The sequence below is a fragment of the Amphiprion ocellaris genome, chromosome 12 (genome assembly GCF_022539595.1).
Source record: "Amphiprion ocellaris isolate individual 3 ecotype Okinawa chromosome 12, ASM2253959v1, whole genome shotgun sequence".
In the NCBI taxonomy this organism is placed as follows: Eukaryota; Metazoa; Chordata; class Actinopteri; family Pomacentridae; genus Amphiprion; species Amphiprion ocellaris.
This window is the reverse complement of record NC_072777.1, coordinates 14,728,949-14,756,004: the sequence shown is the minus strand read 5'-3', so window position 1 is coordinate 14,756,004 and position 27,056 is coordinate 14,728,949. Positions and strand designations below refer to the sequence as shown.

At 38.8% G+C, this 27,056-nt stretch overlaps 1 protein-coding gene across 2 annotated transcripts in view; it reads left to right on the top strand.

Annotated features, from left to right (window-relative positions):
• The window catches only part of tbc1d32 (TBC1 domain family, member 32), a 102,414-nt gene that overhangs the window by 51,005 nt on the left and 24,353 nt on the right, over nt 1-27,056 (top strand). For both annotated transcript variants that reach the window (XM_055016202.1, XM_055016201.1), the window contains exons 26-30: nt 1,014-1,107; nt 1,189-1,314; nt 5,849-5,932; nt 19,244-19,313; nt 22,541-22,656. In XM_055016202.1, the coding sequence (XP_054872177.1) occupies nt 1,014-1,107; nt 1,189-1,314; nt 5,849-5,932; nt 19,244-19,313; nt 22,541-22,656 (490 nt within the window). The remainder of the gene's footprint in view (nt 1-1,013; nt 1,108-1,188; nt 1,315-5,848; nt 5,933-19,243; nt 19,314-22,540; nt 22,657-27,056) is intronic.

The window sequence follows — 27,056 nt, the reverse complement described above, 5'->3', positions numbered from 1 at the left end:
GCAAGCATTGGTGCCTTCTCAACATTCGTTTTTCCCAATGTTCTCAGAGAACCACATTACTGAGAGGTACACTCAAATATCAGCAGGGATTATTGTTAGTCGAGGGCACAGACAATTGGATAAAGAGGTCTGCTTTTTAAACCTCATTGACATTTAGAGCATATTATTTTGGTATGTCACATGCTGAGCTATGACTCAAAAGTTATGGTTCTTTAACAATAAGTCATGACAAGAATAATGAAATGGCTGTGGGCTACAAAGAAAGGAATAAATGAAGGAAGAGAGAAAGAAAAACATAGACCAGAGGGAACCAGAGACGGCATATAAATATAACCAAATGTTTGATGAACTGCTACCACCTTAGTGCAAGACAACAGCTCAGCAATAAAATCATCAGTAGTTGCTGTTAAACTGTATTACACTGTTCACATTTTCTATATTTTTCTTATCAGATGCTGATGCGTCAGTAACCCAGAAAGCTCATAAACAGCCATAACGTCTATCTAGTGGGAGCAGAGAGGAAGTAAATCAAAGATATTATTGCGATTTTCATGAATCACGTAGATTTAAAAAGGACATGCAATCGTACACATCAAAGCTACACGCGCACACACACACACACACACACACACACACACACACACACACACACGCACACACACACAGAGTATATATTTTAGTGACATTCTAAGCATGTGAGTCTAGAATCCCAGATAGAAATTTGTGGCTGCATTCCAAATGACAAACCTTTTTTTTTAACTTATACATACATCCAGCGAGGAAAAACATTTTATAAACCTTATTTTTTGCAAAGATGTGAACATTTGACTTGTGATTCTGTACCTGCAGTTTCTACGTTCAGATGACCATTCCCTATTAATTTAGATAGGACCCTGGTCTTGTTAGCTCAAAATAACTGCCTGGGGTATTACTAAGATGGCTGTGAAGCAGTCAGCCTTGTCTATAGGTGCTCTGGCAGTAGTCACTGAGTTTCCTTATCTGCTCCCCCTCAGGGAGAACATCCTTACCCCTGGCCTATGTTTTCATGCTATCCTCTACCTCGATGCTACAGTTTGGACCCACCAGAGATCCAACATAGCTCACAGGGTAAGAGAAACATTGATGTAATTGCCAGCATTTATGTTCGTTATGGTGATTTTTCATCTGTTGCTTTTCTCCCATGTACAGACTCTGAGATCAGCACATTTCTGGCTTCATCAAAAGACTCAAACAATGATGAGAGCTGGATGGAGAACTGCCGCAGACAGTACTGCAAAGTCGTGGCCTCGAAGCCCAACATCCTAACTGGAAAAGGTAAGCTATTGGTTCTCTGGGTTGCTTTCTAGCCGGGACATGTCAAGACTTAATATCATAATGATGATAAAGCACATATACAGATAATAGACTCCTGCTGACAGTGTTGATTGTAGAAGGGAATGAGTCTCTGTGATGACTGGGCCATTGGAAGTTCAGCTGGAAATGCACTTTCAGACAAGAAAATTAATAAAGACTTAAAAACAACTGCAATAAATATCTGTTGTAGCAAAAAAAATAATGCTAACCAAGGGGCACGAGTGTCTCACAAGCCATTCTGGGTAATTGAGTGTTACGTGCTGGAGGGAGGTGGTAATCCACCTGATACTGTTTAGTCACTGACAAGATGCTTGAAGGAGAATAACTGGTGCATTTCATCAGTTCATAGCTCACAGTAACAGCTTCCAATCTAAAAGCCATCCATGAAGATAAACACTTCAAATTGATCACATTTATCACAACATGCAAGACAAAAATTGTGTTGTCCTCATGGGCTTTTATTCATTTCACTCCTTCATATCAATACTATCTGACCCACAAATCCGTCCATGGTCAAATGTAACTGTCTTTACTTTCACCTTCATTGTAGTGGGGATGCTGTCTTCACAGACAACTGACTGTTGCAGTGGCACATAGGAGAATATCCATTTACACCTTGTATTAACTTTCAAATAGACTTTATTTTTTTATGAATGTTAAAGATACATTATTGCCAAGGCTAAATGAGATATTATTGGGTAAGTCTTAAATAAATATCCCTCAGGCAATCTTATTTTAATCCTTCACAAATGCTTCTTGGAAGCACCCAGGCCACCCAAAACAGAAATGATTAAATGTCAATGGGGTCTTTGTCTTCTTCATAACTCACAGTAACAGACAGAGAAGACTAACTGAATATTTATGTTCAGAGAGATTATAACAGCAATTCATCGTAATAACCCATCAGCTCAGAGTGTTCAGTGTAAAATACTTGTACAATAACAGCACCAATGGAAAGAGACCTGCACAGTACAACAGGCAAAAGTTGCTTGGTCATTTTTTTGACCTGACGAACATCTGTTTGACTGAAACACGGTTGATGAGAAATCAAATTTAACTCGTAACTTTGGAGTAAGTGTGTGGGTATTAGATACAATTAACACCTGACATTAACTGTGTCTTGGGTAATCGGATCACAAGAAGGCAGCTCTAAGTACAGATGTGAATATACTGAAGGTAACTGTGTATGCACATGTGTCCTTGGTCATACTGAATGGGCATCTACTTACTGATGTCCTCTGTATAAGCTAGTGTTTGTTTCTCATTCACGTGCCAATGGTGGCATATTAATGCTGTGGATATACTTGCAATTTACACGCCTTATGTATCCTGCGTCGGTTGGAGTGTCAGTTGTGCACATCATTGGAAATTATTGAGAGTGGAATGGTGCTGAAGGTGTGTTGTCTTCACCAGTCTCCTTGTTAGGCAGTTTAATCAATGCCTGATCCGCTGAGATCTAAGAGTTACCCAGACACTAACCTCCTAGAGTGCCACTCTATTTACAGTTCTGCAGTTTCATTTAGCAGATGCTTTTGTCCAAAACGACATACATCTGACAGTAGATACAACACAAGCAAGGATCTAGTCAGGAGAAAACAACCTGGATAAGTGCCATAAAACAAGTTGTATGTGTATTGTTTATGTCCTGTAAATACAAAAATTCTATGGTTCTCTAGTGTGGTCTCTGTAGTAGAATTGTCCAGTCACACACGTAGTTCATCAGCATGTATGTTACAGTTACAACACAGCTGGTTTTCTATGCAATTGTATGCTTAAAAAGTATGTATCTTGGTCCTAAAGGGCAACAACAGGTAACAACAGACAAAATGGCCATCTCTTCCTCAACTTCATGTGACTTCCAGGAGACAAGAAAGTGCATTGCTGCCTGCTGCTGTTTAAAAACAACAACGCATATATGGAAATTATGCATGTGTTAATTGGTGATCCTAAATTGTCCGTAGGTGTGAATGTGAGTGTACTTGGCTGTCTGTCTCTGTGTGTAGCCTTGTGATAGACTGGTGACCTGTCCAGGATGTATCTGCCTTCACCGTAAATCAGCTGGGATAGACTCCAACCCCCCGCTACAACCCTGCAGAGAATAGTGATTATAGATAATGGATGGATGGATTTATTTGCATGTAGAGCAGGGACGTGAGACGTGATCACAAGTGACCACTCAAGATTCTAATTCCAGGTGTGAACTGATGTACTTATGGCCGTCCACTTGAGATCAGATCACCCAAGGCACATGTTAATGCAAGGTGTCAACAAGGCATTACTATCTTTTCATTGGTACTATCTTTTAACAGCCCTGAACCTATGTGATGTGTGTATAATACACCCCCTCCTCATTTGTATATTAGCAGCACATCGCACCACAGTCTACCTTCACTGTACTGATCCAGTGGGAAACAACATTTTGGCCCTTAGAGACAAAATGTTTGGTACCATGTGTGCAAATTTCATGCTTGAATGTTATTTCTCACCGCTGTGTTCTAGTGGGCCAGTCAGTCCTCTTGTCTCAATGGCTAGTTATGTAAATGGTATGTGAGCTTATGGAAATACATATTAACTAGAATGATAAATGTGCTATAGAAATGGATCCACATTTTCATTTGGATGCAGTTTCTTGTTAGCTCCCTGTAAAGTGTGTAACTATTTTGGATATATTGATAATTTAAAAAAGACACCTGCTGATGTCTTATGTTGTAATGCAGGTGCACTCCACACTTTATCCACCAAAATGACATATATCTGATGCCCATGAACCTTTCAGGAACTAATCAGCATTGGCAGCCTGTGAAATTACACCTACCCCCACTTTTCTTATGTAGGAGTAAATAGCTGTGATTCGTGATAGACAAAAATAGACAAAAATTCAAACAATGGAGGCCTGACAGTGCATGTACTGTACAGTGATTGCCTCCTTTCATCAGCACACTGTTGAACTCAGTGAGTAAAAGATCTACTCTCTTCTCTGTGGTGCTCACAGAGAAGAGAGTTTAAGGTTTTTCACTAGGATCAACCACAATCAAGATTTATTAAGCTCCCCTATGCTTTGGAAGTGCTGTTTTGTTTGGCATGTCATTAACCACACAAAAATCTGACATTTAACTTTTCAAGAAACATTCAGAGAAGGAAATTGTATCTTTTATAGGCCAACTACTAAATTAACTTAATTTCCTCTGCAATATATTGAACATTTACTTATCTCTAGTTCTGTGTGTGAAGCCGCTGTGATTAACACTTGTGTCTTTTACAGGCTTCCATTCAGTGTGAAGACAGAAATGATTGACTATACTATCTCTTCATCAAAACACTTAGAATTAGAATGGTTTCATATTCAGTACCTCACTATCTTGTCAGTTTACTGATTGCTTAATTCACCTCCCTTAACAGCATATCAATGAGATGCATTCGTTAGTGGTTCAAGTCACTGAGTTGCATTGTGAATCCTGCTAGCAGTTATGATCCGCTCTTACTGTGTTTTCTAAACTAGCAGCTTGGGAAATGATCGGAAGGCTGCACTTCAGTGTTTACAAAATATCTTATATTTGAGTACAAAAGTGCACCTGCATCCTTGTAGCACCTGGGGGAGGTGGATTTTTAATTGAGTATTGAGGCATTCGTTCTCTTGACACCAGGCATATATTTCATGCCAAATAATTTTGGTTCTAGAGCCAAAATAAGGTAATCCATAATGCAAAATGTAAATATCAAGTCATGTTAGGGATACAATTCACATTACAGCTGTCAAGTTAATCACGTTTAAGGAAATTGTTACAAAATTTGCTCATCCAAGTTCATTTTAAATGCTTAACTAATCAAATAATACAGACATTAACGATTTAGAAACCAATGACAGCCACTCACCTTTTCCACAAGTTCAAACAATACATTCTGTGCCCTCTCAGTCATGCTCCAGGGCCTCTGTGTTGTGAGAGATTGGAGTTGTATTATCTGTATTATTTTGTCTTGCAGCCTCATCACCCAGTGTTCCCCTTTCATTTCCACAATTAGATCTTCAGTGACTGTAGGTGGTTCCTTTGCACAGCAATGTGATATGACACTAAAAGCAAAGCTAACAGGGTTTACACAAGGACAGTCAGGGCCAGTGAAGCCACAAATTGATATGAGCGGATGCACATTTGCACAGCCGACTGATAATATTACTCTACAGGTTTTCCTACTGCTCTGCCATGATCTACTGTGTCAGCAACATGGCCATCTGAACTGCAATGCTGGTCCATTTCTAATCTTTCTATGTATATCTTGTATTACTAATTTTTAATGCTAATGGCAGTGATAGCTAAGCACTCTGTATGTCTTACAGGAAATATCTGCCCAGTCAACTTAATAGCACACAGAACAAGATGTTATTCATAGTATAAAAAAGAGTTCCAGTAAAGTGGCTGACGTATTTGAATTTGGAGATTTGATTTTCTTTGAAAGCACTATTTATTGGAGCTCTGGTTTATGTGTTTTTGCTTCTCAGTGCTGGCTGACCTTCTGGAGAATGTTGTAGCTCATCTATCCAGCTCTGCCACAGAGTGCTTCTTCACTCCAGCTCGGTACAAAGGTCAGTGGAGAAGAGCAACACCTTCACTTTTTTTCTTTGACAATTTAGTCAAACAAAAATAACTAAAGGGCACTGTGTGGATCAGTGAAGTCAGCCAGATACTTTGCACTTGGGACATAAATCTAACTTCTGTCATCTGTTGTTTGGCTCTTACTTGCTTTCTAGTTTATAAATATTACATTCAGATAATTTTTAGTTTTACTTCATTGTAGTGCTAGAACTTCATTGTACTCCTTCATTGTAGTGCTATACAGTACATATGGTACATAACTCTACCAAAACTTTATTTTGGTGCAGTGTATTGCATTTTATTGTGACTGTGAGGAAATATTTAGGGTGTGTATTATGATATCCTAATACAAGCACTAGGCAAGGGCAAGGGCAAATCTGTTTCACTGGGACCTGCTCAGCCTAAACCCACAAGCCCCTCTTCTCTTTTACATCCTCAGTTCCTTTCAGTGATTCCTCTCTTCAAGTCTTAGTCCCTTCTGCCAGAAATGTGTGTGGCTTTATTTCATGATCTCTGTCAGATGAGGAGAACAGTGTCCATGATGAACTACATTATATATTTACTTTTCATTCCATTGATAATGTGGCATTATGTGAAGAGAATGTACGGATGTAATACACATACACTACCAGTCAAACGTTTGGACACGCCTTCTCATTTTATGATTTTTCTTTATTTTCATGACTATTTACATTGTAGATTCTCACTGAAGGTATAAAAACTAGGAATGAAAACATATGGAATTATGCAGTAAACAAAAAAGTGTGAAATAACTCAAAACTTGTTTTAAATTTTAAATTCTTCAAAATAGCCACCCTTTGCTTTGATTACTGCTTTGCATACTCTTGGCATCCTCTCCATGAACTTCATGAGGTAGTCACCTGAAAGGGTATTCCAACAGTCTTGAAGGAGTTTCTAGAGATACTGAGCACTTGTTGACCCTTTTGCCTTCACTCTGTGGTCCATCTCATCCAAAACCATCTGGATTGGGTTTAGGTCAGGTGACTGTGGAGGCCAGGTCATCTGACACAGCATCCATCACTGTCCTTCTTGGTCAAATAGCCCTTACACAGCCTGGAGGTGTATTTGGGGTAGAGACTATCCGTTCACCTTTAGTTTTGATGCCTTCAGTGACAATCTACAATTTAAATAGTCAAAAGAGTATTATACAAATAAAGAGTGACATATGGTAATACTAATGGATGTACATTATATGCACACATTGGTCAGTGCTGTTTCTGACATGGTTTGTATATTCCAACTGTGTGTGTCATGCCTCTTTTATACACTCTGGGTGCCACAAAGACTTACGGAAAGGATACATAGAGAAGAAAATCATGCTGTGCCAAGACTCACATGCCTTGAAGTGTGAATAGATGTGAAACTGCCAGGGGTGGGATGACTCAAGACGTTAACGGTGATGAAACTGTCTGGGGAGGGATCTCAAGACTGCCTTATACATACCTGATAAGTCATGTGGTAAACCCCTTCCTCTTTTGCATTTGACTGTTCCAGTTTAACATAGATGGTATCAATAACTCCTCTCCCAAGCCATGTGATAGAATGTGGACATTACTGTGCTTTAGATGCATTTAGACTGCTGAGTCTCATCCAAAGTTGGAGGCTCCCTTGTGCTGTGCCATGTGCTTGTGGAGCAGTTGTGAATGGACCCTCAGCCTTGTGTTTTGGGGTTGCAAATAATTACATGGGACTTCCCAGCAGTTAGTTAGAACTGAGAAAGTGTCTTGTATGAGTGTTGAAACATCTTCAAGAACCAAAAAAGAGAAGTGTTTTTCTCAAAGTATTTGGATTACAATGACCTGGATGACAAAGAATCTACTCAGACATGAACCATTAACCAGAGGCAGCGCTTCCACTTTAAGGATCTCTGCGCTGCATCGTCCTCAGAGGAGGGCAGAGTTAGAAGGCTTTGGTAAAGCTTTATGCTTCTCTCTGATAGAGTTCCTAGAGGCAGTTGAAGAGTTCAGTGGTGGCACGACTCCAGGGGTGAATAGGCTTTGTCCTGAGATGTTAAAGACTCTGATTACTGTTGCGCTGTCCTGGCTGGCACATCTCTTCAATGTCATATGGAAGTAAGGGGCATGTCCCTGAAGAGTGGCAGACAAGGGTTGAAAATGTGGAGAAAAGTCTTCTCATTTTCAGAGTATTTTTCTACCCCAGATTTGTTATGCTTCACAAATCAAGAGAGTGAATGATTTCAGCAGGTTGGCTTGTTTGGTAGCCAGTGGGCTAAACAAGCTGATCAGACTGATGGCAGCCAGAGAGAAAGGATGCTAATTAGTGAATACCCAGAAAATCTTGCAAACTGTAACTCTTCCTGCAGGTAGTAAAGTGTTAATTGGATATTTATTGGTGTTAATTTGCATTTTTTTAAAACAAAAATACTGTTAAACCCCATCATGCCCTTCACCTGAAATATGTTCATAAGCTGTACTAACAAGAGTCATGTTCTTTGCTTTTAACTTCTAACACACCATCAAATCTCTTCCACAGTAAATTTAACAAACATATTTACTTTATTTACTATATGTTTAATCAAGTTGAATTATTTTCTATATAGAAGGAAATAATCAGAATCTTGTATTGATGAAGTTGTATCTGCATTCTATGCTTAAAATTATTTTAATCACTGGAAATACAGATAAATGAGACTTACTAATAAATGCTAATGTTTTGACATCTGTGTAATCATCTGGCACTGATTAGTAGCATTGTTATAATTATGACACTGTTATCATCTGCCATCAGACATTATCAAGTTTAGTGTGTTTGTGTAGCTAAAAGCAAGAACGGAATGTGTAGCAGCAGAAAAGCACAATGAATAATGCCGTTAATAGGATCACTGCAGGGAAAATAAGCAGATCGATGTCATCTGGTCTTTCTGATTCAGCAATTTAAAACAGTTTCTATACAAGGTAGTTAGGATTTTAGCTAGTTGATTGAAACATCACATTGTGCATGTGTAACGATCCATATCTGCCCCTAGCAATAAATGAAATAACAAACAGCTCTTCATTAGCACAGCAGCGTTACCACATTTATTGAGTGATTTCTTCAGTATTTTTTGATTCATCTTTTGTACTAGGAACTTGTCTGTCAGACTTTCAAGGAAATGTCAAGTTTAAGCATTGTAACAAGTTTCGTAACTGAATATTTGGAAGAACACACAAGGTCTTCAAGAGGCTGTGCGGAAGATATTTATTTACTTTGTGGCCCATGAACTACTGAAACCGAATAAGGGGAAGAGATGTTGGGTGTCTCTGAAGATCAAGTGATAGAATGCAACTTCATTTTTGAGAATAATCAGGCATTTTAATTTGTTCTCTCTCCCTCTCAGACCAACAGAGCTAGCAACTACGAGTAGACCTGTCAGTATCACTGTTAAGTGTCTCTGTAGTTTTAGCCAAATGAGCACCTTGCACAGCAATTACTGTGCAAATAAAACACATTAAAATATATTCACTTTTGCAGTTTGATTGATTTTTATGTAAATGCACTGCTTGTGGTAATAGCTTTTTCCCCACATGATGGCACCATAAAACATTTTTTAAACACATTAATTGTCAAAAAGAATATAAATATAATAAAGAATGTATGCCAAACTAAGTAATTTTCTTATTAAAGCTGAAAAGAATAATGAAAGGCACCTTCATAGCTCAACTGGTTGAGAGGGTGACCCCTAAACAAGGGCTAAAGTCCCCGACGCAGCGGCGCAAATTTCATTCCAGCCCTTTGCTGTCTGGCGCTCTACTAACCTGTCTACTAAAGCCAACAAAAGCCCAAAAAAATAATAAAAAAAATGTGTATGTATCTATATATATATATATATATATATATATATATATATATATATATATATATATATATATATATATATATATATATATATATATTTGACTGACTTGTCCTAGCAAAACTTAGTCCATTAATCAGTCGTCTTGTGGCCATAGTCATTGTTTTGCAATTAATCCATCTCTATTATTTTCAAGAGTAGCAAGGGCACTTAAGCTATTAATGGAAGAAAAGAGAGTGTTAAATAACATTTCATTAGCTATTTAATGACACTGTAGAAAATTCTTGTCATTTGCTGATTGTGAAATGCAGTTAGATGACTAACTGCTTAATTCTTAGAAATTTTCAGTCAGAACACTTTTTAAGAAGTGACAAGAGTTTCAAAAGTTAAAAGCCATTGATCTCATGGTAGCTTCACAGTTGCACCACTGATCATAGTGGTGTTTTCATGTGGTCATGTGTTTAGTACACTTGTATTCTTTTGTGTTGGCAAGATTATATTAGTATATAGTATAATTAAAATATTTCAAATACAGTGTTTCTTCTACTAGTAAACATAAAATTGTCTTGTTGTCCATCCTTTTCTCTATGCAAATATATTGTGTACAGTTTAGCCAATTGTAATCTCAATTGGCTAAACTCTACTGAGATTTCACTTCATGACAAAATGCTTCAAGTTTCAAGTCGACACAACCAATATGGTTTGTTCTTAAATTATTGTATATATTCAAAAGCAGCCTTCGCCCTAAGTATGGAAGGATATTCCAAAATAGCTTTTCTGACTTTTGAAAGTATTTTGCAGGTTTATGTCAAATGCTAGGGAGATGGCCTGATATACAAAAGAACTGACAAGAGGGATGTTAAAATCTTTGCATTGTGATGTCATTATAGTGGTTACTTGGGCAGCTGTGGCTCAGGAGCTAGTGCAAATTGTTTAATTGCACTAATCACAAGGTTGACAGTTCAAAGGAAGTGTGCTGAAGTGTCTTTGGTCAAGCCCCTGAACTCAAAGTTGCTACTGATGGCAGGCAAACACCTTGCATTGCAGCTTTGTCACTGCTAGCGTGTCAGTGTGTGTGAGAGAATGAGTGACATTGTAAAGCTCTCAGAGTAGAACAGCATAATATCAGTGCAGACCATTTACTTGTTTAATTGCTTAGACAAGTCATACCAGGCAAGTTTGTGTTATTTATTTCAATTGTTTTACACCAGACAAAATAGAAGATGAACACAAGATGCATAGCTCTACACTACCGTTCAAAAGTTTCGGGTCATCCAAGCAATTTCATGGTTTCCACGAAAACTCACACTTTTATACATGCGTTAACATAATTAGCACTAGGGTTTTCTAATCATCCCTTAACCTTTCAGCACGATTAGCTAACACAATGTAGCATTAGAACACAGGAGTGATGGTTGCTGGAGATGGGCCTCTGTACCCCATGTAGATATTCCATTAAAAATCAGCCGTTTCCATCTAGAATAGTCATTTACCACATTACCAATGTCTAGACTGTATTTCTGATTAATTTAATGTTATCTTCATTGAAAAAAACTGCTTTTCTTTCAAAAATGAGGACATTTCTAAGTGACCCCAAACTTTTGAATGATAGCGTATGTTAACTCTAATAACAGGCAGTGGTAATCAGAAAGGTTTAAGCCTCAGTTGTACACAGCTGTTAATATCTAGTTGTAATTTGCCACTGTGGGAGATTAGAGATGGGTGGATGAGCAGAGAATACTGATCTTCCACTCTGGAGTAACATAAGCTGGCAGTGCAGGGTTTTCAACCTGGATACGACGGCATTCCATGTCTGAAAAGCAAGTTACATCCACCTCCCCCTTGCTATAGCTTCTCACACAACAGATATCTGGGATGTCATTTTGCCTGGTTAAAACTCTTTTCAAGATATTTGAAAGCCAATATGAGATTTCCAAAGCATCATTTTGACTTGTCATAATTCCATTCTGTCATTCTGGTCATTGTGACTTGCAGTGAGAATGAAACTGTAGATATCTGAAACTGGAATTACAACTACACGTAATTCAGCTGCAGATTTCTGCAATTAGGAAGAATTTAATTATGGATATCTACAATACAAATCTAGTCTAGTTAATATATTTTAAAACTGCTTGTACTAGTCTCATAATAAAAATCTGTAATTTGGTATAACATTGCATCAACTGTTCATACAAATGAATATTGTTATTATGGTTACTCGTGGTTTAACATACTCATTTAGAGTGCTATGTTTAAAGGTGTCCACTTTAAAATTTAAAAATTTAAATCAATACCTGCCAACTACTTGTGGCAAGAACAGCTAATGAAAGGAAGCATCTGTCTATACTGTTTTTGAAATGGGAGCCTTAATAATGGATATTAGTGACTGAAAAGGATATGTGGAATGTGCTCTGTGTGCTTTCATTCATTATGCATATTTCAATGAGTAGAAAGCTTGTCAGCTAGCCGTGTTGCACTGAAGACTGAAATACTGTATGTTCCCACAGTGCACTGGATGTCTTTTTTATTACTGCTGTCTCTATAATTCTAGCAGAGCAGAGGCATGTCTCCTCTGAGGCCTGATGAAGAATCTTAATTCTGAGTGTTTGTTTTGATTATTTATTCATCTAAAGTCACTCGCACTCTTCAGAGTTTGTTGATTTTTCCATTTTATGATATTCATTTTTTATATTCATTTTTAAAATTCGGTCAGACTCATTTACATCATTTCATTAACACACAGCAATTATGGCAAATCGTTCTGCTTTTTTTGTAACGTATTTTTGTGATCATTTGCTTTTTTAACAAGTCTGATAGAGATTTAGATTTTAGTTGTTTTGACATGTGAATTAGAAGCAGCATTTAGTTAGATTCAAGATTCAAGAACTTTTTTGTCATATACACAGCAGAAACAGTGGTTACCCTGAGTAATGAGATTCTTATTTTGCGAGTTCCCTTCACACAACTGAAATAACAAATAAAATAAGATTAAATTAAGTTAAATTAAAAAAAATAGAATAAAATAAGATAAAAAATGTTCAAATAAATTCTATGTGCAAATGTTGACAACTTGTGTAATACTGTCATGTAAACAGGCAAGGGATATGTGCAAAGGCAAGAGGTATGTGCAAAATATTGCTACTTAAACATATTGCTGGTGAGTCAGTGATTTAGTAGCCTCATGGCCTGTGGATAGAAACAGTTTTTTAGTCTGGTGGTCCTTGCTTTCACATTCACATACTGTCTGCCAGACGACAGAAGTGTGAACAGTGTTTGCTGTGGGTGGGTGTGGTCCTTGATAATGTTGTGTGCTCTCTTTGTGATCCAGGTGAAGTAAATGTCCTGCAGTGAAGGCTGCTCCACAGATTAATTGTGCTGTCTTAGAGCCTCCCTGCCCTTACTGCTGCACTCCCCATACCATATAGTGATGGAAGTGGTTAGGACACTCTCCACTGTGCATCTGTAGAAGTTGCTGAGGAGTTTGGGGGATAATCCAAATTTCCTCAGCTTCCTTAGGAAGAAGAGTCTCTGCTGAGCCTTCTTGACGATTTTTTGTGTGTTGTGAGTCCAAGAGAGGTCCTCACTGATGTGAGTACTGAGGAGTTTGAAAATCAAATTCTATCCCTAATTGCAAGCATGTGACATGACGTGACATACAGGTATTAAAAAAAGATTTAAGCATATAAAAAAATCTCTAATTATACTGACTTAGAACTGAGGTTATACTAATAGAGCAACAAAAATAGGATGAACTGTGACTGTGTGTGACAATTTATCTATTTGAGGTGAAGGAAAGTACACAATGTGATTTGACATTAGGTCCTTATCAATCCTGTCTCCATGTCAGGGTACGAGGACAATATTTTGTGATTTAGTCACTTGAGGCCTCTACACACTGTACAATTTTAACAATCTTATAAGTTCACAGTTTGCTACACTGTACGACATGAATCTAATAATCTTTGGGCACGATGTCAAGTTTTACTGAGTGCAGACTGCATGATGAAAATGCAGCTAAATTGCAGCCTATGATGTATGATGTAGGCTGCTCATTCAGACATGAAGCTGACATGTTCAGAGGGACTTGTAAACTATATAAAGACTGGTTTTTAAACCCATGCTTTTAGTTTCAGGCCTTAAAGCCAGATGTGAGGTGAGTACAGAGAAATTCTCCCAGCTTTCTACTGTCAAACCCTGTACATTCACCATTCTGCACAGTGAAGCTCAGACATCCAAGTGAAGTGACAATAAAGAAAACACATTTTTCAGTGCATCTAATGCCACATCAGTCATGTAGCTACACATTGCTAGTTTTGGAAAAGACATGGAGCAAAGTAATGGCAAGTAATTCCTGTCAGATAAGAGTAAAAGACATCATTTGCTGTAAAACCATGTAATGAGTAGTCTCATTTAAGTAGTTTGTTTTGGTTAGACAGGTTACAGCTTCTCAAGAAATCTTTCAGTCAGTGCAGTTACAGTGAAGTGACTGTTGTATGAGATCTATGATACTTTGAATACAATCTTGCTCTCACTGCTACAGCATCAAAGCAAGAGTCTGTTATAAAACTACTGTATCAGGCTTAGTCCCTGCATCTTTTCGTCTGTTTGTCTATACTGTGACTGTCTCAGACACGCGCAGTCATGTGTGAACTACAGGACTTTCCTGGAAACGTACTCTGACCATAAGCCACTTTTACCAACTAAAATTTATTGACTGACATGATAGGCTTGCTTTTTATCCCCGAAAGTGAGACAAATCCTTTCATTGTGACTGTGCAAACAGATTTATGTCCTCACAACATGAGTAATACAAGTGTACACACACACACACACACACACACACACACACACACACACACACACACACACACACACACACACACACACACACACACGTACTCTTGTGTTATGTGCTATGATATTCCTCACACACAGCAGCCCCCAAGGAGGCCAGGCAGCTGTCAGAACTTTTGTTCAGACCTGCCATCTCCCAGTTACATGTGAATGGAAATGTGTGTGTGCATGTGAGGGGTAGAGATGTGCAGTGGGGCACCTCTGTGCGTCTGATTGATGCTGACTACACACTCAACCACTGCCCTACTTGAACGCTCCCAGTGTATGGAGAGAGCGCACCCATTTGCCAAGTATTAACCTCTGTCAGCTCACTGTCCTGAGTTGTGTCTCCTCACTCGTCATGACCATGACTCCTGCAGGCAGCTGTCCAGCAATCTCATTTATCTCAGCTGCCTGTTAGATTGGGTTGCTGGAAACAATGAGAAAGAATCTTGTTACTTTGTAACAGCTCAGAGATCCATGATTGTTCAGGTGAATCATCATTTAAAAAGTCCCCCCCCCCCCCCCCCCCCCCATGATCAACCTTTGGCTAAACCACTTTCTTCAGTAATTTACCTGTAAAACATACACAAAACCTTAACTTTATTGACACACTAATGTCAGTTTTGTATTACATTATCTTGTCATTCCAAGACAGTGCAACTTGGTGAATACAGAGGAAAACTAAAGAGAAACAAAAAACACAAGAAAGAATATCATATTTGACATAATCTATCATATTGCTATGTAGTGTAGACATAGCATATATTTAAACATACAGTGTTTTTGAAGAGTTAAATTATTTTAATACTACACAGTATATCGGACTTTCATTATAACTCTGGGAGCTGTCACCTCCAGAAGTTCTCCGATGATACAGCCATTGTTGGGTGTGTATCTGAAGGGGACAAGCGGGAGTACAGGACGGTCATCTCTGACTTTGTTGACCGGTGTGTGCGAAACCATCTGCAGCTCAACGCCAGTAAGACGAAGGAGATGATCGTGGACTTCAGCAGGAGGACGACACCCCAGACTGCACCGGTGAACATCCAGGGTTTGGCCATTGAGATGGTGGACACATACAAATACCTGGGTGTTCACCTCAACAATAAACTGGACTGGACACACAATACAGAGGTTCTGTACAAGAAGGGCCAAAGTCGTCTCCACCTGCTGAGGAGACTGAGGTCCTTTGGAGTGTGCAGGACTCTGCTCAGGACATTTTATGACTCTGTGGTAGCGTCTGCTATTTTCTATGCAGTGGTCTGCTGGGGAGCAGGGAGCACTGAAAGGGACAGAAAGAGACTAAACAGACTGGTCAGGAGGAGGTTCTGTCCTGGACTGTTCCCTGGACTCCATAGAGGAGGTGGGTGAGAGGAGGATGTTGGCAAAGCTCACATCCATCATGGACAATCCCTCTCACCCACTGCATGACGCTGTGGGGTCTTTAAGCAGCTCCTTCAGCAGCAGACTGAGACATCCACCCTGCAAGAAAGAGCGCTATCGCAGGTCCTTCATTCCATCTGCTATAAGACTTTACAACATCAGCATCACTGGCTGATGTTAACATAAACTGGACTATATCATTACCACCCCAAACCATAAAATTTGCACAGACATTCTTGCACTGCTACATCTTTGCACTTTTTAAACTTATTTTTTTGAGCCACTTTATATTGCATTGTCTTACAGTGTGTCACTACTGCACTATTTCATCCTCATTTCTCATCCCTGTACATATTGTAAATATTATTACTACTGTTCTATTATTATTTTATTTCTATTACTACGTTTATTGCTACATAAGCTGCTGTAACAATGTGAATTTCCCCTGGCGTGGGGAGAAATAAAGGACTTATCTTATCTTATCTTATATAACCAATGTACACTACTGTTCAAAAGTTTGGGGTCACCCAGACAATTTCACGTTTTCCATGAAAGCTCACACTTTTATTCATGTGCTAACATAATTGCACAAGGGTTTTCTAATCATCAATTAGCCTTTCAACATGATTAGCTAACATAATGTAGCATTAGAACACAGGAGTGATGGTTGCTGGAAATGTTCCTCTGTACCCCTATGGAGATATTCCATTAAAAATCATCCATTTCCAGCTAGAATAGTCATTTATCACATTAACAATGTCTAGACTGTGTTTTTCATTAATTTAATGTTATCTTCAATGAAAAAAAAATGCTTTTCTTTCAAAAATGAGGACATTTCTAAGTGACCCCAAACTTTTGAACAGTCATGTACATAAAGACCATAATCAGGAAGCAGTAAGTGGTTCACTGGGTTTAGCTCAGCCTCATTAAGCACTTAACATGCCTTTTAGACAGCTGTAGTATTAAAGGTTGTACATGAATACAGTTTGGAGCTACTTGTACTCAAGAATTTCCATGTTATGCATCTTTATGTTTCTACTTCCGTGGGAAATATTCTCAGCAGAGTGAAGCAGCCAACAAGTGCTCAGCAGTTTTGGGAAGTCCTTCAAGACTGTTGGAAAACCATTGTAGGACACTACCTCATAAAGCGGATTGAGAGAAGGCCAAGAGTGTGCAAAGCTATCATTAAAGCAAAAGAATCTAAAATATAGAACATGTTCTGGTTCATTTGACACTTTTTTTGTTTACAACATAATTCCGTATGTGTTCTTTCATAGTTTTGATGTCTTCAGTATTAATCTACAAAGTAGAAAATAATAAAAACAAATAAAAACCACTGAATGAGAAGGTGTGTCCAAACATTTGACTGGTACTGTACTTGTTTGCTACTTCTGAAGATCTCAACCATATCACAGTCTACATCATCACAGTTTCGACCTTTAGACAGTGAACATTGTGAGCACTATTCAGACCATGTTAGCTTGAAGGCTGACTGTGACAGTTCATTTCTGATTTTGGAAACAGCAGTTGACAGAACAATCTTAGCTCAAAATCCACCGTCTTCTTTGTTCTGCAGCTTTCAACCGGGTCACACAACCTCCATTAGAAAAAAGAAAAAAACAATTTCCTGAAACTCAATTTCACATTTATGTTTTTCAGGCTGCACTCATTAGTGGGTATATTGTTGTAGATGATGTGTGCTCATCTTTCTGGTAATGGGTCTCATAACAATGACTCACTCTCATAGGCCCTTTAATTCTGCCAGCTTCTTTATTTTCAATATTGCTTTAGTTTTAATGTATCCAAAGCACAGAGGAGTGTCTGGAAACTAAATCAACTCAGAGCTGCACATCCCTGATATTATTTCCTCATAATTTTCGTTACACTGAAAACAGACTGTCATAACTAATCTCAGAGATAAATTGCATGTGTCACCTTTCAACTGTGTCTCTTTTTGAGAAAAGTTAAACGGTTGTGATTATAGTTATTACAAACTGTAGAAAATAAGTTCTGGTGCTACAATGCTGAAGAGACAGGAGCAGAGAGGAATGGGCAGGGAGGGAATAAATACAACACGAGAGGATTAATCTCCATTAGACAGTATTTGCCATCACCAAGAGGTTTTTAGAGATGTTAATATGTGAGGAGAGAAGGGTGAGAGACAAAATATAGAAGTAGTTGTCCTGGCTCAGATTCATGTCCTTATCAAAAGCTATTTTCTCTCAATTAATGCAAGATTTGATAGCCTGTGATTAATCCACATTGCCCAGCTCAGATCTTTCAATGCTAACAATGTGAATTATCCCGTCAAAATGTAGATTACAGCTCCCGTATTATCATTTCCCTTGCATTTTTTGTGCACCCTTAGTCTGTAAATTAGATTTGAAGTTTTCCCTGCCTCTGATGGTGTCGGGATAATTCTCATATTAATTGTTCAAATCGTCTCATCATCTTACCATAAACTGTCTGAAGCAGGGGATCCATTTGCACAAATGTAATAATATTCTGTTTCCCCAAAGCCGGCAAGCGGTGGAAACATCTTCCACAACAAAATGTCAAGTCCTCCCACAGTTATTGCTGCATTCATCGTTCTCGCCACACAATTACTGTACTGTAATTCCAAAAACTAATATATTTTTATGATTCTGCACAAATAATGGCACTGAGTAAGAGCCCATGAGAGCAGCTAGTGAGACTGATTGCTCACCAGTTGTTTGTGTACAAAGCTGTGGCATAGGCTCTAAAGACACCCTGCTTCTGTATTTTCAGCTGCTGTAGTATCACACCGTAGGACCCAACTCCACAGATAAGGAAAAAGTCATGAGATAAAGAGCTTTCTCACCAGGCTCAAAGTTTCATACTGTATTTTTTCAATAAGTCTGCCACAGCCTTAATATCCTGAGTTATGACTCCGCTGCTCTAAACCATCAAAATGCTGCTGTGAAATTACCCATGGCTGACTGTTAGTGAAATTAAGCAAGTCACCTTGATACCACGCTACCCGCAAACATCACAATTAAACGGCAAATGACTGCCGTAAAACTGCCAACTACAAAGTTGCCTGTTCACTGTGTCACATCTGTACTGCATTGGAAGTAGCAATTCACAAGATACTGTCATGTTTTTCCATTCTCCATGGTCACAAGGCAAGCTGTTTGAGATGTATAGGGAGCGTTTTACCCCCCAAACCCTCTTTTATATACCCTCTCAGGGATATGCCTTGCTCTGTAATAACGACATCTCCTTTTTTAATTGCCCCGTTTTACAGCTGAGGAGAAGAGCGTGAAGAGTGCTGTATTATCATCCATGGAACAGCTGGGAATCAACACCTGTCTCAGGTATGTAAAGTAATTTTCTGTAGCTCATAAACTCCTATTTAATCAGTCTTCTTACGGCAGCAACTTGGGAAGGAAAACCTGCTGTGTACAAACGATTTCAGTCAGGTATTATAACCACAGAAGTCCAAGCTTTGTGTAAATAGCTGCTCTCAAGTATTTATTCTAAAAACAGTCTGGAATGCCAATAGAAAAACTGCTCGTATAGATGTACCTGACTTTCCGTGTTCAGTTTAGATGTTTGATTGTATATTTTTCTCATTTAGTAAATACCTGGTGTCAGGTAAACTATATGCACAAATGCAGAGACATGCAAGACTTCTAGAGTTGTGTGTTTTTCCAATCTCACTCATTGTGTGACTGTGCACCCTTACTGAATTTCCGCCTCCACAATTAGGCACTGTTGACTGTAGACTGGGCTTTAATCAGTTGCTTGCATATGAATACCTCGGTCTCCTTCACTAGTCTCTGCATACAAACAAGGTCTAAGCCCCGGAAATGGCTCAGTGAAGCTTTACTCTGGCACAGAGGCAGTTTGAGCTAAATGCTGACGCCCGTGACTCACAATGATAATGACTTCCTGATGTTTAGTAGGCATAAGTTTTACCATTTCAGTTTAGCCTGTTGGCATGATGACATTGGCTAATTAGCGCAGAACACCAAGGACAACTGGTGTTGAAGGGAACTAGGGCGTGAGATTGGTGTTAACACTGATGGGAACATTTTTTATGGGACAGCGAAGATAGACATTAATCTATGTATGTGCACATGCATGTAAATACAAGCACTAAGACACAATTCAATGCATCCTGCATTCAGCGGTGTGTGCCACATGTAATTGCTCTTTCCCAAAGCAGGACTTGTATTATGTGGGTTTTGCTGCTGCTTTGTTTTAATCAGCTATCTGCTGCAAGTTACTGTACCTCTGAATCCAACAGTTTGTGGGTGTTTTTTTTTTTTTTTTTTTTTTTGCAATTTGAAGTTCTGCACCTCTGTGTAAACAGGAAACAGCACAATAATGGCTCGAAGTATTCCTGATTGAAAATTCTCTTTTTGTGCACTTAACAACAAGCAATGCCATAAATCATTAAAAAAAATTAAATTGCACATAAGTTCAATGTCTTTACTTATTCATTTTACAAAAATGTAAAACAAACTGGAATCAACATGTACAATGTTTTTTCCAGGTGCCCAAAAGTGTTTCCACTACTGAAAAGAAAATGTTAGCTCTGTTGACAATAGCAATTGTACTAACCTCACTTAGATTCTAAACTAGTTTCAATCCAGTCTCCTCTCTGCTCTGTGTAAACACAGAACGCAGTTCAGCTGAAGAGTTCCTTATTTTTTGTAACAAGACTTATGGTTGCATCTTAGTCAATAATGGCTTTTTGATTTGAATGAGTATAGCATAGTTTTTAGTTTTCTACAGAACAGGGTTACTGCTTATTGTGCACTTTTTGCATTTTTTTAAATGCAAGAAATACATTTTTCAACAAATCTAATATTAAGCTTAGATTTGGTTGATTTTTCAAGAGAAAAGTTACAAATAGAAAGCTGATAATCCAGCGATTCTTCCTGTTTTTGCAGTTTCTTGTTCAGATTAATGGTGTCACTTGGAGATTTTTTTTTTTTTAAAGAATGTGTTTTGAGGTTCATTGGGTTATTTAGATTTGTCCTCTAATTTTGTTTGCTGATTTGAAATTTATGAAATTAACAGTGGGCAGAAAAAACATATTAACCTTTCAGTATATTATAATTGTAATTGTCTGAGAAAAAAGCTAGACTTGTGCACTTTCTTCTCCCCTAGGTTTTAGAAAAGAACACAAAAAGTACACAGCAAAACCAGGATGTAGTGGTACAAAGAGTTAGATGGAGGACTTTCACTTAGGAGGATGGGTTTTTATCCCAGATGAAGCCATAAATTAATGTTGACTTTTAAATTGACCACCTTTGCTCATCTAGTGGGAGTGACTTTGAACAGTGAAGAGAGGGGGGTCGTATATTTTCAAACACAGCCTTTATTTATTTATTTATTTATTTTTGCCTTTTTCACATTTCTGCCTCCTGCCACTTTAACCTATGTTTAAACCCTCTCAAAAATTCATTTTCTCACTTTCATTTTTCAACAAGCCCAGGAACTTAAGGCCACTAATTTGACTGAGGCCACGCTCAACATACCAATAAACCACAAATGTACACCGAAGATGAAAAGGGATGAAGGTGATTGCTGAAGAAATGGGAAAAGTGTTTCTTTTAGACAGACAGGAGATTGAAATGGAGTGCAGCAAGAGATGCAGTTGAGTGTTTTCCAGTTCAGCAGCTGAACACACCTTTGTTGGCTGCTTTTATCAGAGGAATCTGAAAGCCCAGTTGAGATGGTCTGTCCATGCAATCTTTTTTACCACTAGGTAGACTTTGTTAAAGAAAAAATGCTGCAGAATAAACAGGATTATCATTTTATTATTATTCCCCTTTACTCATACATGAATATCAGGCACTTACACCTACCAAAGGTATGTAAAGATTCTGCTGCTTTTCTGTTTGCACTCTAATGCTACTATATAAAAGACCTTCTGACGTGCTGCTATCAAGATACTGCTTATTTTATGTCTGTAATGACAACCTACTGCTACATTACGTAGCGAAAGTGAACACCTCCTCTGAAGGGTGCTCTGAAGGCTGCACACTTTCAGAGCATGTTCACAAGAAGTACCGTGTTTGCATTTTGCTATCAACGTAACACATTGTGAGTGTTACCCACAGAGCACCGCGTCTTATAGGATTAAAAGTTGTTAGGCATGAATTTATAATTAATCCTTGACTTACAAGTGTCAGACTTGCTGAGTAAAATCTTACCACGATGGACTTGTTGAATACAGTTTTGATGAGTCCTTCTGGGTATTTGCTTTGGGCCTCAGTGTTGCTTTTTCTCTCAGCTTGGTATAAAAATTTCCCGTTGTGCAATGTGACTTTCATTCAAGTAGTAGAAAGGGATTAGGGGAATAGAGAGAAAAATACAAGCTCTGAGAAATGATCATTTACAAAGTCAAATTTTCGTGGTAATATAGGTTTGTAATTCAAAACAGTGGGGGAATGAAAGGATATATGTTTCTGTTTAAAAGAAATGGAGCAGTAATCTGAATATTCAGATATGGAATGGAACCAAGAAATTCATTTAAGATTTCAACATGCAGGTGAAGATTTATATCTATTTTGTCTTCTATCTGCAGGTATGGCAGCTACCTCAAGCTATTGAAAGACGATGCTGTGAATGACCTGACGCTGCTATTGAAGCACATGAAGATCTTCTTGTCCACACAGAGAGCTAAAACATCATCAGAGCTCAGTATCCTTCACAGAGCCTACATACTACAGTCATTCATGTCCAGTAGGTAGGCTTTATGTGGCTTTAAACATATTCTCCCATTTAACATTGTTCACATTTTCTTGGGGCTACACTTTTAAATTTATAATAGGGATCCTACCACAACCTTAAAATGAGTTAATTAAATTTCTTACCATGACCATGTCCAGTCCATGATATAAATATAGAATCTGACTGATAAATGACTTCAGCAAACTTGTTTTTCTCACATTTCTGGGAATGGAAATGTGTAAAATCAGCTTGTCACTTTGCAACCCAAAATCAGCTTTCGTATAAATTAATTGACTTGACCAAAGAAGTTATATTTTACCTGACATCTCTCCAACATGTATAAAATATCGGACCGTACTATCTGAGATTCTGCGATATCCTTGGCATGCATTGTTGTTACAAGATAATCAGCAGTATTCATCTTTGAGTGCTCATAATATATACTGTACCACAGCGTTGCTCCACTATACAGAGGCTACGATATTTGTCTGTATGCAGTGGCAGCAGTGTTGTGCTGGTAACTCCACCAGCCTCCCTCTGAAAGAGAGCAAAGTAGAATCTGATAGTATCCATCTTTGTCTGATCAGCACAATACAGATTATCTTACTTCGTCTGCGTCTCAGTGAAAAGCCTTCAGTGTTCTTTTGTCCCAAATAGCATTCGATAGGCCTCCATTCTCCATCCGATAGTTTCCTTTGTAAGTGGACAAGTGAACAGGAAAGCACAGAGTAGAGATAAAGTCTTTACAAACATAAAACACTGACATTTTGTTTGTAAAGGAGCTATAATACGAAAATCACACTGACTTTTGAGCTAATACCAGGGTGCTTGTGATCATTTTAGTAGTCAGGTGGTACTTTAGCTGCAATTAAAATTGTTCATGAGAGGATTTAGACAGCTTGACCAGGTACAAACTGCACTGCACTGTAAGCAGTATATAAACACATAGAGAACCTTTTATATACTAGTAAAGAAACATATTCACAGACCTTTAAATTAATAGATTTGATTTTTAGTATATCAAAATACTCCTTGGCTTCTAAAATGTATCCTAAACCCAAGAACTAATGTAGTCTATCAGCTGATGTAGAAAAAAAGAAAATAAAGCCCTAAATGTAGAGAGAAGAAGCTGTTTAATTAAGTCAATACTTTAGTTTGAGATTTTTCAGTTTCATTCATGTTATTGGGTGGCAACAGATCAAAATGTTTTTCTTTTCCTATGGGACCCTGCTTTATTTATAATTCTTTATTTAAAAATGATGTCTTGACGGATTGTATTACAAATGGATGAGGCTTGTCTGTCAATCACTTTCAAAGAGCATACATGTGTTTTCAGGGTTGATCTAGTGGTTGAGCCAACTAGCTAAAACTGTTGCATCAAGATTACATTTATACACTAATCAGCCACAACATTAAAACCACTGACAGGTGAAATGAATGACACTGATCATACACACGTGGACAAAATTGTTGATATCCCTCAGTTCATGAAAGAAAAACCCACAATGGTCACAGAAATAATTTGAATCTGACAAAAGTAATAATAAATAAAAATTCTATGAAAATGAACCAATGAAAATCAGACATTGCTTTTGAACTGTGGTTTAACAGAATTATTAAAAAAAATAAACTCATGAAACAGGCCTGGACAAAAATGATGGTACCCCTAGAAAAAACTGAAAACAATGTGACCATAGGGACATGTGTCCCAGGTGTGTCCTCTAACTAGCGTCTACAAACTTGTAATCAGTCAGTCAGCCTATTTATAGGGTTACAAGTAGTCACTGTGCTGTTTGGTGACATGGTGTGTACCACACTAAACATGGACCAGAGGAAGCAAAGGAGAGAGTTGTCTCAGGAGATTAGAAAGAAAATTATAGACAAGTATGTTAAAGGTAAAGGCTGTAAGACCATCTCCAAGCAACTTGATGTTCCTGTGACTACAGTTGCACATATTATTCAGACATTTAAGATCCATGGGACTGTAGCCAACCTCCCTGGACGTGGCCACAGGAGGAAAATTGATGACAAATGGAAGAGACGGATAATACGAATGGTAAGAAAAGAACTCAGAACAACCTCTGAAGACATTAAAGGTGAACTCCATTGTCAAAGTAAATCAGTGTCAAATCGCACCATCCGTCATTGTTTGAGCCAAAGTGGACTTCATGGGAGACGACCAAGGAGGACACCATTGTTAAAAACAAATCATAAAAAAGCCAGACTGGAATTTGCCAAACTGCAATGTTGACAAGCCACAAAGCTTCTGGGAGAATGTCCTATGGACAGACCAGACAAAACTGGAACTTTTTGGCAAGACACATCAGCTCTATGTTCACAGACGCAAAAATGAAGCATATCAAGAAAAGAACACTGTCCCTACTGTGAAACATGGAGGAGGCTCTGTTATATTCTGGGGCTGCTTTGCTGCATCTGGTTCAGGGTGTCTTGAATCTGTGCAGGGTACAATGAAATCTCATGATTATCAAGGTATTCTAGAGAGAAATGTGCTGCCCAGTGTCAGAAAGTTTGGTGTCAGTCGCAGGTCATGGGTCTTGCAACAGGATAATGACCCAAAACACACATCTAAAAACAGCCAAGAATGGCTAAGAGGAAAACATTGGAGTATTCTGAAGTGGCCTTCTATGAGCTCTGATCTAAATCCTATTGAACATCTGTGGAAGGAGCTGAAACATGCCGTCTGGAGGAGGCACCCTTCAAACCTGAGACAACTAGGTTGTTCTGCTCTGAGCTCTCGTAGGAGGCGGTCGCATTTTTCCTCGCTCCGTATCTATCTCTGTTCTCCCCACACCCTCATGTCTTCTGCTTGCTGCACTTTTTGTCTCATCTCGTCTGTCTGACTTGGAGGGATCGCTTGGCACTGGACCTTCGAAACACCGATCATGGAATTGATTAACTGGTCTTTCAACGCAATTGACAAGATTGTCGCCACAAAGAGCACAGGCCTAGAGGAGCCTACCTGCCAGGATGGGAGTTTCGCCTCTGGTTACGTGATCGATGCCTGGGGGAAGTGGAAGGGGATCATGTGCCTGGCACCCCTATCCGTGGAGGATGTGGAAGATGTTTATATATTCGGATTTATGATGACAGACCTGCTGATAATTGGCTTGTTCACTGGCCTGAGCTTCTGGAAAATCAGGAAGACCGCAGATAGAAACGACGTCCAAACACTGCTGGTCTACGCAAACGATCGGATCACGGATGCCGATGCTTGGTATGACGAACTCAATCGTAAGATGAACAATTTGCTTGGTGTGAATGTTGATGTGAGTCGCAAAGTGGAAGCCATCAGGGTGAGAATTGCTACAGCTGGGGTCTAAAATTGTTGAGAGCAGTAGGGGGAAGGTGAAATTGCTCCTTTCCCCCCGCCTAAACAAGAAGGAACCTGATTACATTCTGGCGCCCCTGGAACAATAACAAACTCCTCTGGAAGTTTCATGGCCAAGAGATAGCTCTCCTACACCCCCCCCACCTTCCCAAGGACATCTGTTGACTTTTGGACCGGGCCAACCGAGGACGTCTCCATAGCAACCTGCTGTGTTATCACGCTTCCACCCTCGCGAACTGAGACAACGGGGGTGTGAGACAGAAGTAGATGGGCTACACACATACACACACATCGGACTCATTGAACTGAGGACTGAGCTAAACATTCGCACACACATTCCCATACCCCCTCCCCTCCGCCTCCACAAGCTTCCCTCGCTATGCACAGGGGTCAGGAATCCGTGCGCAGAAATTGCTGCACAGGAACCGACTAACTGTGCGGTGCTCCCCCCTCCACCACCCCACATCCTTATCCCAACTATCCTTGTCTAACGTCATGCTTTGCCTGTTGCGGGTTTGTTTTTTTTAGGTTCCTTCTCAAATTGAATTTCCCAACATTGGAGGTTTCATTCGGTACAACGAGCCAGCCTTTTTTTTCATTTACCCTCTGCTATCCCTACCCAGATCCCAACCTTTTTCTTTTTTCCTCAAGAAAGGCGCCACACAGCACTGCGCAGCAGCCTGAGCTGTCATTGGCAGGGCAGCTCAAATGAAATTTCGTTGTATATGAAAGTGTGCAATGACCAATAAAGCATAATCTTAATCTTAAACTGGAGCAGTCTGCTCATGAGGAGTGGGCCAAAATACCTGCTGAGAGGTGCAGAAGTCTCACTGACAGTTACAGAAATCGTTTGATTGCAGTGATTGCCTCAAAAGGTTGTGCAACAAAATATTAAGGGTACCATCATTTTTGTCCAGGCCTGTTTCATGAGTTTATTTTTTTAAACAATTCTGTTAAATCACGGTTCAAAAGCAATGACTGATTTTCATTGGTTAATTTTCATAGAATTTTTATTTATTAT